Below are 15,881 nucleotides of genomic sequence, written 5' to 3' on the forward strand. Positions count from 1 at the left end.
ATGAGCATGAAACAAAACAAACAATGTATCATCATAGAGCATCGTAAATGATATGTTCACTTGCATACTAATTATCATGAACAACTTTCACCATAATGTATGAATGAATGAAAAGAAACTGATGAAAATAAACTACTTACATCGTACGGAACATTCTTTTCAGCGATCGAGAGTCTATCGCGATCTGAAATTAAAGAAATAAAGGCTTTTTAAACTGAATATGTTATTATAATTATACTAACGTTGTATTATAGGGAAAATAGTGTGGTTTTAACAAGGGAAAATGCAAGTCGGTGATATACCTACCATCATCCTCGGAACCAGAAGGGCCTGATGCCATATCCGCCTTTTTCGTCACTGATAGTTCCATCACTTCTATATGATCACAATCTCCCGAAGCCATTTTTGTTTTCTGTTACACCCCCTATTTTGAAGTCACTACAATTAATGTTGGCACAATTATAATTAACATGGCTCACATCACAATTGCATAGATGTCACAATGATTCACTTTAATTTAATTAGATAAAATCAATTAGTTTACGCAAAATATACTATACGCCCAAAGCAACCGACTGACACGACCGTTCATTTTTTACTGGGTTGCCATTTAAACCACAGAGTTCATTTAAGGATATAAATTATTTATTAACTGCAGTTTTAACATTTTATAGCCACAATTTACGAAAATATTTATTCAATAGCCAATTAATATAGTAAGTTAACACCTTACAAAGTGTTTACTTTATTTCCTAAATTTTATATTCAAAAAGTACACAAATCCGAATCAGAGCTCCCCACTATCTACGTGATCTTGTCTGCCCTACCCCTAGAGTGTAATATGTATTTAAAAATTCGAAGGGGCTGAGAAAGAGCAGCTCCCACCCGCTGTAACAAAACACAGGCATTATGCGAGCAGTAGCTGTTTTTTCGTGAATATACGATATTTTATTTGCCTCTTTAAAACTTGGTCGTTCCGACGACCGACTTAGGTGGATGACTTCGACGACGATGGGCCCGGTTAATGTTAGATAATCTGTTTTGTTTTTTTTTTAATATTTCTGCATCTTGAAAACTAGAGTAATATTATATAAATGACGATTTTCTAATATGTGATGGACTCTCTCCTGAAACGATCATAACACAGCACACATACCAATAAAACGTGTATCTAATTGAGATATAACTGTGTATAGAACATTATTGAAAATCTCATTTTTAAATATTTTTTTGGTTTGGAAATCGGTGATCAGCAGATAATTCATCAAAATGTTTTTTAACTTTTCGTAGCCTTTTTTCTTGAAAATGGGTATCAATGCCATATTTTCTTGCAATTTCACTAGCTTTGCACTTAAATAATTCGAAATCATTTCTATAAATTTGCAACTTTGCTTTGGTCTCTGCCAAAACTTTAGTCGCCTCACCTAAATTGATGTCGCATTTTTGTAATGTTTTGGATGCATAATTGATGTCGTTCAATACACTGTACATAAATTCGCAAAGTAACACAAACTCGAAATTTAGCATTTTTATATATATTTATATCATCGTTAGTGTTACCACATTTAACCATGAACGGTCCTGCCGGACCTGAATTAATGTACCCACTGCAGGTGACTTGGTGTACCTATATGGGTGCCTAGATAAAACTGGCCGTAAATAAGGGTTGCCTGCTGTTAAAGATGATAATATATATATAAGTTAGAGTGAAAGAGAGCTAACGCATAACATCATTTGTCAGACGAGGATCTCGTACTAGATGGCGGATGGTCACATTGAACGTTGACGCCGTCGCCATGTTTATCATTTTGCATTTCTTTCCGTCACTTTGTTACCGCGGTAGGAATTGTAGGTTATTTTCATATATGTAGCGTCTATTGAATTTTCGAATTCATTTAATGTCTCCTAAGCTTGTTCTTCAATATTTATTAAATGACTTTGAATTGAATTGAATTAAATTGAAAAGTGAAACATTGTGGCTGTTTAATATTTGTGAATACATATCAATTTTGATTAGCAATGAAGATGGGAAAAAAAGTTAGGGAATATAAAGCAGGAGACTTTATATTCGCTAAAGTGAAAGGATATCCAGCGTGGCCTGCAAGAGTAAGTACCTTTTATACATTTTAAGCTCTTCCTATACTCAAAATAGCCGTAAATTTTGTAAAATACTAATTTCGGCGGGAAGTTGACGCTTGCCAAGCCTTATAATTGATAGTACTCGCATGATGGCTATGGCGTGTTTTTACCTTTGTCTTGCTACGTAGCTAGTTATTTCATGTCTTGCTACGTAGCTAGTTATTGCACACACTAATCGTTTAAATATATATTGAAACATATGGATTGTTTTCGTGCCTATTCAAATAAGTTTTTCTCGCTTTTTTCTTGTATTATGTAAGAAGTTACTTATTTTTTAATAAAACCTTTAGCATTATACGAGCCCCGATGCAAATAGTTCGTTTACCATGAAATTTTCCTTAAGATTTTTATATATCTATATAAAATATTAAGCTGGTGTACTATCACGCGTCGCGTTACTTATGCCATCTATTAATGATGACCCAATAAATTATGTTAGCTTTTTAAATTTATATGTTTCCTGGGTTAAAGTTGAAGAATTTATAAGCAAAATAGTTGAACTAATTGTTAATCGATGCAAAAGCGTTTGTCTTTCAGTGAGTTAAATAAAATTCTTCCTTCATTGTATGATTATATTGCATAATTTAAATTTTTTAAAGTAATTCTGTATCATTTGTCAAGTGAGACATAATAAATTCTGAAAATATCAGTTTTTTTCATTAGTTTTCTAATAACATGGGTCGTGGCAAACCTGTGTGTGAAAAGCTTTGAAAGTGAATACTTTCCAGGTCTACAGTTCAAACTATCATTCATCACTATAAAAAGAATAGAATTACTTTTTGTTTGAAGAAAACTGGTTGACCATGCATCACAAATGCAGTAGAAAATAGAATCCTGTCATGAGAGTTATGGTGCATTGGAAGGTCATGCAGCGTTGGTTGCAACCATGCTTCTTACCATTAAAGCTGTCATTGTTAACTATTTTGTATCAGTGACAAGGGTAGACAAATAGTTTTGTGTTGTTTTTAATTTTTTTATGTTATGTAGGTCATGAAAAAATTTCAGTTATGTTAAAATATACTTTAAAACAATGTTCCTCAAATTGTGGTTAACTTTTAATTAAACATTCCTTATTATTTTACCAATATTTACTTTCTATAACTTTACACGCTTTGCACTACTTTTCATACTCGACAAACTATTTTCTATTAGGGCTTGTAGTGTATATTTTAGTATATTAAACATATGTTTCGAAATCGTGAATTCAATTACCAATATTTTGAACTAATTGATTTGTTTTTACTATAAAAATGTAATCTGTAGAATACCATTATAGGATTGGTTTTACAAGAATCATCATCATATTTAACTAAGGGAGAGTGGATTTGGGATTGACAAGTGCTGAATATAGAATCACTTACCATATTTAGGTACAGATAACACTTACCTTCATTCTCTCTCTATATATATCAAAGTATGCAACAAGATTGTTTCTTGTGTTGAGACTAGACCTCATAATTATTGGTTCATTTAAATATGGCTGCCAGCCCATATTTACATTTTATACAACAATACTAACTTGTTAAAATGAATACTTCCTTAAAATTTACTATATTTGCCTTTGTTTGTAAATCTCTTAAATAAAAGTGTAAACAAATTAAGCATTAGTGACAAAAACAGCTTAACCATGTTATTAGTAGCATAGCAAATACATCAAATAAAGACATGAAAAATAAAAGATAGCTTTGTGATATAGAAAACATGAGTTTCTATTATAGATAATATATGTTTGATTGTATGTTTCTTATGTATAACAAACACTAAAGTGATATAAACAGGTTAGTTAAGAGTTAAGAAAACTGTACAATGTTTTGATGTTAGAAATTTTGTGAGTATATTGGTGGTGGAAAAAAAATTATTGTACTTTACCTTATTTATGTATTTTCCTTACTAAGGGTGCCTGGATTACTTGTTAGTAATCGTGATTGAGTGTGATACATAATATTTATGTCAGCTCTGAAGAACTCACTACAGATTTAACCTTTGATGTAGTTGCTTCTTATTCTCCACTGTAATGTACCAGGTTATGTGAAAATACACATTTGTGGGGTAGTGGACAGATCAATATAATACAAATTCCTTAAGAACTTTTTCCCATTACAAGTAATGGCTGACTAGAATAGTGTTTTGGAAAGTGTAACTTAAACTCCTTTAAAATCGGGTTGGTTAATGTTTCTAAATCCATGAATACTCTTGCTTCTTGCTTGCATCTTATAAGTGTGTTTCTATTCTATTATCTACATAATAAAAATAACAATTGAAACAATAGGCCATGGGATTCTATTAAATTATGGAGGTTAATCTGTAAAAAGTGCTACCCGTAACATTGATCACACTCCATTCTATATTCAGCACTTGTCAATCCCAATGTCCCTTAGTTAAATATGATGATGATTCTTGTAAAACCATTCCTGTAATGGTATTCTACAGAATACATTTTTATATATATAGATATACAAAAATCTCAGAGAAAATTTCACACTAGACGAACTATTTGCATCGGGGCTCTATAATGCTAAAGGTTTTATATATCAACTTGATGTGGTCTACTGGTGAACTCCATCCTGAGGCGAAGATCCCTGACTAGTGTAACCAACTGTCAACGGCACCAGTATCCGTGCTTATAAATGGAGTCTTGCTGGTGGTCTGAACGGCCTTGATAGATTGAGCTGTTTGGCGAGTATATTCCTTCGGGAATCTGAGCAGGCCTTAGGCCGTCTCGAGTTTGTATTGACGAATGATATATGTAGTATATTACTCCTGGAGGCCAGGACAGAAGCGGAGTAAGGAACCTCGCCTTTCCCGGTGAAGGAGGATTTATTCGGTCGGAAATACTTAGATGCCGTGTCTCAGGGTGTGACGTCACCTGTTTATTGTAGATGTCGCTACAAAAAATCCTAATACATATAATATAATAACTTTCAGGTGCAACGACCAAATGGAAAGAAATACTTTGTGTATTTTTATGGGACGGCTGAAACGTAAGTGTTAAAGTTTTATAAGTTTCAAAGGCCGACAACGGACTGGCGAGTCGTCTAGCCTTGTCCATGGGCGGCGGTGTCACTTACGAACTGGTTCCTGCCCGTTGGTTCCCTGTTGTATAGATAATAATTAAATATACAATATATGCTAAGCTCAATACTCGAAGACAGCTGGACCAATTCGAGTATTTATTTAGTCCTTGAACTTTGAGGAAGGGTTTTACGGGAAAAAAAACTATGGGGTAGCAAAGCAAAATGTTCCATTAGTTGGTATGAACTAACAAGGTAGGCTCAGTAAATCATATTATAGCGAAACGAAGTTCGCGTCTAGTAAAAATATATTAGTTACATAGGATAGAGCTGTGTTGGCCTAGTGGCTGCAGTGACAGTCTCATCTGTGAGGTCATAGAACCTGGTGGCTGTGCACCAACGGAATCTAATGAATTTAACACTCGTATGAAGAAACACTGGAGAAACCGGCTTGCCTTAGACCTACCACGCCGGCGTCTGACACAGATGAAGGTTCTGGCTGACAATCTTGACAATCGTGAAACAGATCCAGAAATTTATCCGTATACCTAGGTTAGAGGCGGGGGTTTAATTTAAATTATTAACATTATGTCTTCCCAAAATCTTTTATTGAATCAAAACATTTATAACCGTTTGTGGAAGTTTTAAAAACTCAATGGGTGAAAGATTTTCTCTACATGTAGACTACTACTTTGTCACACCTAATTTGTCGGGCACAACCCTAGCAGCACGAAACAGAAATCAGTGTAAATTACTTTTAAGTTTAAGTTTTCTACTGTACAAAAAAAATATAATGATTGTTAATTGCAGAGCGAATTTGCCACCAAATATGATTTTCGATTACGCCGAGAATAAAGATAAATTTTTAACTAAAACAGTTAAACGGCGAGATTTTAATGATGGCGTTAAACAGATCGAATATGACTTCGCCAATAATGTTCCGCTGGAGCAAGTTGTTGGTTCGTCTGCGGTGAGTATTTTGTTATTATTATAATTCAAAAAAAAGTAACCTTAAAACATCTAAAGTAATGAATACCAGAGTTCTCTTCAATTTAGTCTTTATCTGAATCTTTCTTCGTAACACCTTTTACAAAAACTCTTCTATGTCTGATGTATAATTCTTTTCGCTTTATAGACTGATCCATCGAACAATGAAACGCATGAAGATGACTCCGCTCTTGACACTACAGCTGATGACACGATGGCAGATGAGGTAAGAAAAAGCTCATTAAAGTTATAAAAAAATTCGCTCACTCCAGTAGGCTTCCGTCCTTCAGGCGATCAACTACCCCAAGCCGAGGTCTGGCATGAGATAGAGCTTTGTTCACCAACAAAGCCCGAGCTTTCAAGGCCCTTCAGGCCAACAGCGAGAATCCATTTAAAAAAAAATCGAATGTAGACACGGATCTTCAAGTCATATGGCTAAATAAATAAATGAAAAAAAAACATTGTATAACATTTATTAGCTTTTACAAACGTTGTGTAAAAGAAAATACTTGGCGATTTAAAAGAGTGGCGGAGAGTTTATTGCCAGTTCTTCTCTTCCGTTCCTTGAATTGAGAACTGGCAGTAAATGTAAAATTGGAAGCATTTATTGTATATTTCTTTTTTTTTGACGTTGATAAATGTACATTGTTACCTACATGAATAAATGAATTTGAATATCCACATGAATGTAAAATTAGATGTATATTTCTTTTCATAAGTGTACCTACATGAATAAATGATTTTTCATTTGAATAGGTCTGGGTCCTATGTGTCTGTTTCATGAGGCAAGTAGGTGATCAGCATTTGCCTGATTGGGTCTTATTACGATTTCCTTCGTACGTTAGACGTAGAAGTCTATTAGCCAGAGTACCAACACAGTAGAACAACACTGCTATATCCTTCTCTTCTTTTCAGTCTTCGCTTAATATTACCCATGACACTTCAATTGACGAATCGGACGTTGGATTAGTCATTGACGAAGTTAAGGTAATTATATAAATTTTATAGTTTATTATATACTTATACCTTCACGAATCCTTCTAGATATTGGTGAGATTCGAGTTTGCTTGTGTTTATAGCCAAACAAGTCTAATACAATATAGTATAAGAGTAAGAGACACATTTGTATAATTTCTAGCAGTTTCAGAATTATACAATGTAATATAAAGAGTCCCTCTTTTGGCTAATAATGTTTTTTTATACACGGAACTAGACAGTCTTTTGGCTAATACCCCACTTGTGGTTAAGTAATAATGGCCCTATAAAATTAATGGTAATGTTATTTTAATCAATACTAGCCTAAAGGCAAGAAGTCGATAAAAACAGCAAAGGAAACACCGAAGAAGGAAGTAAAAACACCGAAAGCTAAGAAGAACGAGGAAGAAGAGAAGAAGGAAGAGGAACTTGTTAGTAGAAGCGGAAGGAAGATCAGACCGAAGAGGTAATTTTTTGTATCTGTAAGTTAGCTGTAAACTTAATTCAGGCTAGACATTTTTACAGCGTATCAATTCTTTAAATGTCGGCAACGCACTCGTGAGCCCTTTAGTATATAGTGTCGTTGGGTAGTAGGTATTTCCGAAGCAATTTGACTTAAGGTATATCAAAAAGCGTATAAATTTTTAAAATGCCGGTAACGCACTCGCGAGCCCTCTGGCGTTTAAAGTGTCGATGGGCGGTAGGTATTTCCGAATCTATACGACATCCAGTTCTTCCGAGAGTACTAATTCAGAACGACATGAGCGAGCCTTGTGGCATTGTCCATGGGTAATCTTAACATCAGATGAGCCAACGCCCTATATAAAACAAAATTTAATAAATCTGGGTATTTATGTTAAAATAAATATGTCACAATTCTCTAACCATAAATATTTTTATATGAAACTAGAAGATATTTATAAATGTTATATTATATATATGTGTATTGGTTTTCTGTATGTGTCCATCAAATTTTTGTGTGTGATTTAGATTGGATTTTTCGGAAGGCATTAATCATGTTACTGCTGAAGACGAATCCATACATTAAATGTCGCTGCCGAAATGCGATTTTGAAGTTTTGAATCGCATTTGCGATTGGGACATACAAATTCAATATATCTAGTTTTTCTAATCACACATCGTTGCAATAAAATAATCATATTTATTTATTAAGGAAAATGGGCCTTCTGCCCGTTTGCCCCCCGTTCTATATAAAAAAGGTCGTCGAACCACGTGGGCAATGTACTTTACTCGCTCGTACTTTAAACATCGTGGTCTTCTTCTTCAACAGACCCGTATGTTGAAGAAGAAGAAGACCACGATGTCTCCTCCACCAACTTGCCATTTGATTGATAATAATCTTATATATATATATATTTTTCTCTCTCTTTATGGTATATCACAAAATGTTACATTAGAAAACCTCTGTGGTTTGTATTAATGTAACCATTGCAGTCTTGTTTAGGAGCGCGACAAATGCATGTTAAAGTAGTTTTTTTAATTTAGAATTTATGTTGGTTAGTGTTAGGCTATCTGTTATGTGATTGGGTAGACTATTTATTAGCCCCGGTAGCAAATACCGCAACGTTCTCTAGCCATATACGTTGTATGCTCTCGATGTACAGAGATAGATACGACGTGTTTGAGGATTCGCATTTGGAGTTTTTATTACATAAATAGGTTACCTAAAAAAGTTGTAGCGCCACTGATTTTTGTTTCCAGAATTTTCCATCTTTTTAACACAAGAATGATATTCTTTTAGATACATTGACGAACATACAGAGGAGAACACGGCGTTGCAATCCCCAGCTGTGAAGAAGAAACGCGCGATTTCACCAGTCCTGGAAAAGGAGGACAAGAACGAAGAGTTATTACACTATAATGTTATTTCACAGGTATGTATATTTTTTTAATATTACTGTAAAGCACAAGAGGTGGGCCTGGTTTGATTTGGCGATAAATATCATGATATTTTCGGAGTAGAGATAGAGGCGGCAGACGCCAAACCCACCAGATCTAACCAAATGAAGTGATTTCCCCAAAATAGGCGAGATTAGCCACTCCCTTGTTGTTCAGTTTCTTTCGTATCTGCCTATGCGCCATGTATTAAGATGGACCAACTTAATTTAGAAGATTACCATATCATACTATATCTACGGTATATGTTACAAGCTATTTAGCACTCTGTCAGCGCCTAGTCCGACTAGGCTGGCTTAGGGAAAATCCGGGTACCCCATATCTCTAACACTACTGAAGCGAAATGCGGCGTCGTGTTGTTTTTAAGACGAGCCGGTTACCCCACCCCATCTTTTCCTTTGTACGAGTGAATGTTAAATGAGTTCGAAAGTCCAATGACCCACGGGGTTTTACGACCTGAGATGAGAGTGATGAGACATGCGAACAGAGTCTACACTGCTCACCTCAAAAAACCAGCTTCATCTCTCCCGGGCTGATTATTTCACATTGTTCCAGTGAACAATACTTGAGCAAGATAATAACTTTTTTTTTCTTTTTGTTCTATAGAATAGTCTGAGAAAAAGGTGGAAAAATGTTTTGTTTTGTTGGAATATATAATGTTAGAAAAATGTTACAAAATAGTTTGTTGGATATATCCAACACTCGAAGGAATACATAAATAGAATCCCGCAAAATTTAAAAAAGTGCAGGTAGCCTAGAAATATGTATGTTCTCATGTAAGTGACTAATGTCTTTTATGAGAATAAATAAGACCCCGATCTAAAAGGCTTTTTAATAGCTAGATACTTTTGTTTTATCTCCTAACACAGAAGAGACGTGTTATATGCTGGTATAATTCATTTTTGCAGCAAGTATAGAAATTTATTTTCACTTTTCAGTCAGAACTTGAAGAGCTTAAACAACCCTTCAATGCTGGTAAGCTTTTTTACATTATATATATATTTTATTTTATTTTATACAGTAAGAATATATGGATTGCATCTTGCAAATGATAATACTATTTATTGTTGTATGTGTATCTTTAAAATTAGAACGTCCAAACATTATGGGCAAAATACCAAAGCCGGGCCCGAGGCGAAAATGACTATGGTAGAATATTGACAAATGACAATCGAATTTTGAAGTTTTCTCCGCACGGCGCGAAATCGAATATTTTTTTCAGTGAAACCGCCCTTTAATGAAATATAAGATTTTTCGTTAATTAAATTGTATTAGTGGAAATTTAATAATTATTTTGCCACAAAAAGGATAATATTAGCTTGGAATTATTTGAAAATTTTTAAATTGATTCAAATATAATATTTGATGGAGGTAATTTTTCTTATGTTGTTTTTTTTAATTAGATACATCAATAAGATAATAAAACCTTTTGTTTCGTATACAAAATATAATTTAATAATTTTCTTTTACATTCAATTAATATAATGCTTAAAATAAATGCACGCACAACGGACCAAATAAGAGTATAATTGCGGAAAAGGAGTCCCCCACATACATAATATAATGCTTGTGAAACAGTTATAACTTAGGTTCCTAAAAAAATATCTTTCACTTATATTATTTCGTAGATTTTTAAAAAATATTTTAGTTTCCTTTCTATTTAAAGAAAAAGGTATTTGAAAATAAATATTTAACAATTACAGCTTCAAATATATCTAAGTCAAACTAATCAAAGTAATTTGACAATTTCAAACATATCGAAAGAGGTAACAAAAATTACTCAAAGCAAAGAAAAGAAAGGAAAAGGCAAGAAATTTGTGCCTCCAGTTAAAACAGCCCCATATAATACTGTTAAAATATCTAAAGTTGATAACAGTGTATTGAATGATATTAATACGGAATATAATGATTTTAATATTCCCTCCGAGAATTTTAACGGAAGTAATAATAACTTTACATTTGATGGTATTATATTGAATACATTAAATATCCTCAATGGTGAGGACGTCCAGCTGTCAAGTGCTGCAGTTGCCGCGTCGCAAACGTCATTTGACATTTCGCTAAAGACGCTTAGAGACGTCAGTGACAGTGTTTCGACGCATAATGACAAATTGTCGCAAACGTCAGTGGCGTCCGTCACTTCTCTCAAAACGTATAAAGATATGGACGTGAAGAGTTTCGAGTATTTGAACATGGAACGCCACGTTTACCGCCCATTTGATGTGACACTATTCGACAGTGACAGCGTTTTGTCGCGTAATGACGATTTGCAATTAGACAATGACAATTCGCAATTTGTACCCATGTCTATAAAAGAAGGTGATATAGATTACGAGAGATACTTCTCTGACCACATCGCAGACAATGTTTCTGATGATACAGAGAACGTTGAGAAAATATAAGAATTGTATCCGGATAAGAATACATTGTTTATATTTAATATGAATGAAATAGGAGCTCAATTGACTAAAATATATTATTTATAATAAAAATTTCAGATTTATTACCGACTACAATTTTTTTAAATTCAGTTAAGAATTCTCTAGACAAGATGGCGCATTACGTCCCTGTGACGTATCGTGACTGTAAACATGTAAACAACCGTAAAACTTTTAAATAAATAAGTTATCGTCGTGATAGTCTGTATAAAAATTAGTATTATTCGATAATTCAATCGTTATTGTTTTATGTAAAAAAAACCTTTTGTAACACAACGCCTGACCAAATGAATTATGTGATACATTTTAATACATTGTCTATGTAACTCTATAAAGTTATTCTTGTCTATTGCGTTGAGAATGGAACTGTCAACTTTGTCTTCTGTTCTTTATGTTTTTGTTTACATATAACCTTAAAAACAGTGCTCCCGTTCTCTAGTCAGAGAACGAGACACGAACGAGAAAGGTTTCGAAAAGGAATACTTAGGTAGGTTACGTGTAGATGTATGAAGGCAAGCGAGTGGTATAATTGAGGAAAGATAAATAATAAAATAATAATAATAAATTCTCAAAAGACCGGCAACGCACTCGCGAGCCCTCAGGCATTGAGAGTGTCCATGGGCGGCGGTATCACATAACATCAGGTGAGCCTCCTGCCCGTTTGCCCCCTGTTCTATAAAAAAAGCACGATTCTCACCTTTGGGCGAAAGCTCCCCGCTAAATGCTACTAGCTCCTTCCACTTGACCGTACTCAACGGAGAGCAATTTTGATGTTTAATTTCAGTGGAGCCAGACAGGGAGAACATATTGATTGCATATCTACCTACGGGACAGTATATTGGCATCAAGCTGTTCCAATCAAGGCCAACCAACTTCAAGAATGAGGGTGGTAGGCTGAAATGGGACAAGCAGCAGGCGGCGAATGCTATCGCGTTGAAACAACAGTTAGGTATGATGGAGCCCAACAGGCTTACAGATTAGGTTTGGCTTTGTTTACCACTTGTTTGATGAAGGAAAACTATACAAAGGTAATAATATGAAATATAAATTTCCTTCGTATCGTTTTTCTATCGTATCATATATAGATATATCATATAAACAAGATTTTTGGATCAATAAGATAGATATTTGTTTCTTGATATTGTTACGAGATAGGGGATCGGATAGAAAATGCCGTAGTACAGTCAAGGATTTATTTCTTGAAAAATCAATGCGGAATTTATATATACACAAAGTAATCGCAAAAATGCACTAATTACACACACACAATACAGTCATTAATCACTTTAATAACGCACACTTCACACATTACTTTTTCACTTGTGTTCACTTTATTCGCATTTTATCTCTTCGGTGTTTATCTCTTGATTTGGCATTCGAAACTGAATTAATCAGTCGCGTTTCGGCTCGCTTATATATCATTGGGAGTAATCTGGAGCGGTGTTCGAGAACTCTCTAGACAGAATTGCTACTGAGTAGCGATTGCACAATTCTAGAACGACGTACTATCTATATCTATCTCTTTCTCGCACATTGCTCTGTCCTTGTCGTACGGCGTTCTAGTGTCTCTGGCTTCGAGAAGCTTCCGATCTTTCCTGTCTCTCGCGTATGATTCCGTCATTGTACCAGGCCTAGGAAACTCGGTCTAGATTATTCCTTCATCAAAGTGGTATTCAGGCCTGAAAACGCCTGAAAAATGTAGAAACATTGCAGTCGACCCTTCTCCGTAACAATATTTAAGAATGTTTAAGTTTTTTCTGAAAGATTCATATTTGTTTATAGAATTTTTTTTAATAAATAAATTTTAGAGCAAGGCCAGATAAATGCTGAATCTGTGGTTGGACAACTTCTTATGGATTTACATTTGAGCGATGAAGAGAAGGAGCTCTTGGACAAGGAAAGGGACCTTGGTAAGTATAAAAAAGAAGAGCCAGTAATATTCAATTTGAATCTCTAATTTTTTTTCAAAAACTTATTACAGATGAAAAGAAATCCCGACTCCAATTCCTGAAGACGGAAGTGAAAATGATGGAATTGGACGCGAAAATTAAAACTTGTCTTTGTCTAGAGAAGGCGGACACAAAAATGTGTCTCAAGCTGTTGGACGAGTTGTCGGGTGAGTCAGGATTGGTTTAGAACACAAATATACAGTGTTTTTTAATATTCTTACCCTACATAGTAATCATAATAAATAGAAGATACAAAAAAATTTAAAAATTTTGGTTCCTGTGGCATTTCCTTGTTGTATTGGTCACCAGATAAATCTTTAGTAAGAAATATAATTTATGAGAAAAAAAAACTTATTTATTATATATAATAAAAAATAATTGTAAGAAACATGTATAATATAATTGAATGTTCTTTTCAAGTCTATTTACAAAAACAAGAAGACATTATAACCCGTTAGAAATATATTCAAAAAAAGTTATTGTATTTTTTTTTAAAGTACTATTACTTACTTATTACAGTTACATCCTTATTACAGACAAAAAGTCTCCAAAAATTTAACTTTTAAAAATAAATAAGAAACATATCTGACGCTACCTTTTCAGGCCACTTAGGTTTACTGGGCCATAGGGTTCTTAAGTAAAACTTGTTACAAGGCTCTTCAACCCTCATGAATTCCTCCTGATTTCTAGAACTGGACACCAAGCCCCTCATGCTGCTCAAGCACCCGGCGTGCTTGGAGACCGTGAAACGCATGCGCGCGTACGTGGGCAACACGGCCTCGTGGGACCTCACTGAGGCGGAGGTTGTCCTCTTCAGCAAACACGCGCATCGAATACGGAAGCAGGCGGACGTCATCTACAACAGCATGAAGAAACTCTTCCCTACCCCCGAAGGTCTATCATTCTTCGAGTACTTCACCGAAAGAGTGGCGCTCTTCAAACAGATCACCAGCAAAATGTCCCAAGAGGAGGCTATGGAAATGGTTCACGAACCCATAGGTACGTATTCCGTGGGATCAAAATATCTATTACTCATAAAACTTTTTTGTTGAATATGATTGAAATTCTTTATGTAGAACGTGTTCTGGCAGGTTTTAAATAAAATTTAATTTAATTCAAATATTTCAGAAATGTCACAGCCGACATCTCACACGATGATCTCTGCCGTTCAATCGGCGAATGAGATCACCGACTTAGTAGACCGTCAGGCGAAGCAGATTGGTGAGGAAATTTTTTATTACCAAAAATCAAACTCAAGACAAAAGTGGACATTTATTTATTTATTATAAATCATATTTTTTTAGGTAAAGCTAAGAAAATAGCGAATACACCGACAAAGACCCCGGTGAAGAAGAATGCGAAGAAGCAAGAACAGAAGCCACAAGAGAAGAAAGCAGAGGAGGATGAAAATGAAGCTGAGATAGAAGATGAGAGCGAGAAGGAAGAGATGAAAGCGGAGGAAGAAAATGCAAAAGACGAGAAAGATGAGAACAACGATGAAGAAAGCATGGAGAAAGTAGATTCGAATACAGACACATCAAATGACACAAAAATGGAGACAAATGATCAAATCATAGACTTAGATAAGGAGATGGAGGAAGACACGGAAGAAAAGGAAAAGGAAGAGAAAGCGGTGCAGAGAAAATTGAGCACAGAATCAAAATCGAGTTTTGAAGAGAAGGAAGAGGAATCCAAAGCTAAGAGAACGAGAGAGGTGGTTTTTTTTTTTATTTATGTAATATACTTCGTAATATTAAAAATACATTCTTTAATGTTAAATTTTTTTCAGAGCAAGAAGACTGACCAACCACCTCCGAAATCTCCTGCGAAAAGAAAATCAAAAGCATGAATAATTAATATCAATGTCAGTATCAGAGTCGATCATATTAACAATTATTTTTACAGTTTATATTTAAATCGAGCATATAAACGATTTTGACTCTAATTAAACTACATAGTAGCGATAATATAGTATTGTAAAATAATGAAGCGTTCTATTTACGTATCGTGATTGTAATGGATGATTGATTTTTAATAATTTGACATATTCCAATGTTAAACCAATATGATTCATCTAATAATTTTTATTGAGAAGTTTTAAATTGATTAAAATTATTATTAAAGTTTAAAACTTGACGTTAAAATTACTTACAAAAATTACTTTTGTTTAATAATTCACATTTAAGTGACATTGAATTTTAAATTAGGACATTAAGCACCGTGGTACATAAATCATGTAATTGGTGAAATTATATAATAAAAAAAATATTTTAAAATTGTGTTTTTTATTCACTAAGTATGAATTTGACCTGTTACAATAAAATACCAATTTAGAAAGGTATTTTCCTTAATAAATATAAAGAAATAATATAACGATATTTTCTTCTATCATTGCAAGGGAAATTAGAAACACATCAATAATTATTAAGATTTATTCAAATAAATTAAAATTTTATCGTTTTCGG

General features: G+C 34.1%; 2 protein-coding genes across 6 annotated transcripts in view; one reads left to right on the forward strand and one right to left on the reverse strand.

Moving 5' to 3' along the window:
• LOC110992642 (phosphatidylinositol 4-phosphate 5-kinase type-1 gamma) overlaps positions 1-593 on the reverse strand; it is a 32,850-nt gene extending 32,257 nt beyond the window's left edge. For all 5 annotated transcript variants that reach the window (XM_022258534.2, XM_022258533.2, XM_022258532.2 and 2 more), the window contains exons 1-2: positions 307-593; positions 141-184 (exon numbers count right to left, since the gene is read on the reverse strand). In XM_022258534.2, the coding sequence (XP_022114226.1) occupies positions 141-184; positions 307-403 (141 nt within the window). In that variant the 5' untranslated portion in view covers positions 404-593. The remainder of the gene's footprint in view (positions 1-140; positions 185-306) is intronic.
• A 1,203-nt stretch (positions 594-1,796) lies between these two features.
• On the forward strand, positions 1,797-15,655 carry LOC110992651 (PC4 and SFRS1-interacting protein). The gene is made up of 15 exons (XM_022258556.2): positions 1,797-2,106; positions 5,065-5,120; positions 5,961-6,120; positions 6,286-6,363; positions 7,053-7,124; positions 7,436-7,578; positions 8,875-9,007; positions 9,968-10,004; positions 12,252-12,416; positions 13,276-13,377; positions 13,449-13,583; positions 14,107-14,415; positions 14,545-14,637; positions 14,721-15,130; positions 15,206-15,655. Exons 1-15 carry the CDS (start codon positions 2,020-2,022, stop codon positions 15,263-15,265), a joined length of 2,040 nt encoding a protein of 679 aa, XP_022114248.2. The 5' UTR covers positions 1,797-2,019; the 3' UTR covers positions 15,266-15,655.
• The last annotated feature ends 226 nt before the right edge of the window (positions 15,656-15,881 follow it).

Source organism: Pieris rapae, chromosome Z, assembly GCF_905147795.1.
Source record: "Pieris rapae chromosome Z, ilPieRapa1.1, whole genome shotgun sequence".
NCBI classification, from domain to species: Eukaryota; Metazoa; Arthropoda; class Insecta; order Lepidoptera; family Pieridae; genus Pieris; species Pieris rapae.

Coding starts and splice junctions, on each gene's coding strand:
- LOC110992651 (XM_022258556.2), top strand. CDS start 2,020: ATGAAGATGGGAAAAAAAGTTAGGGAATATAAAGCAGGAGACTTTATA. Junction 6,121..6,285: donor AAGTTGTTGGTTCGTCTGCG/GTGAGTATTTTG, acceptor TTCGCTTTATAG/ACTGATCCATCGAACAATGA. Junction 13,378..13,448: donor GGACAAGGAAAGGGACCTTG/GTAAGTATAAAA, acceptor AACTTATTACAG/ATGAAAAGAAATCCCGACTC.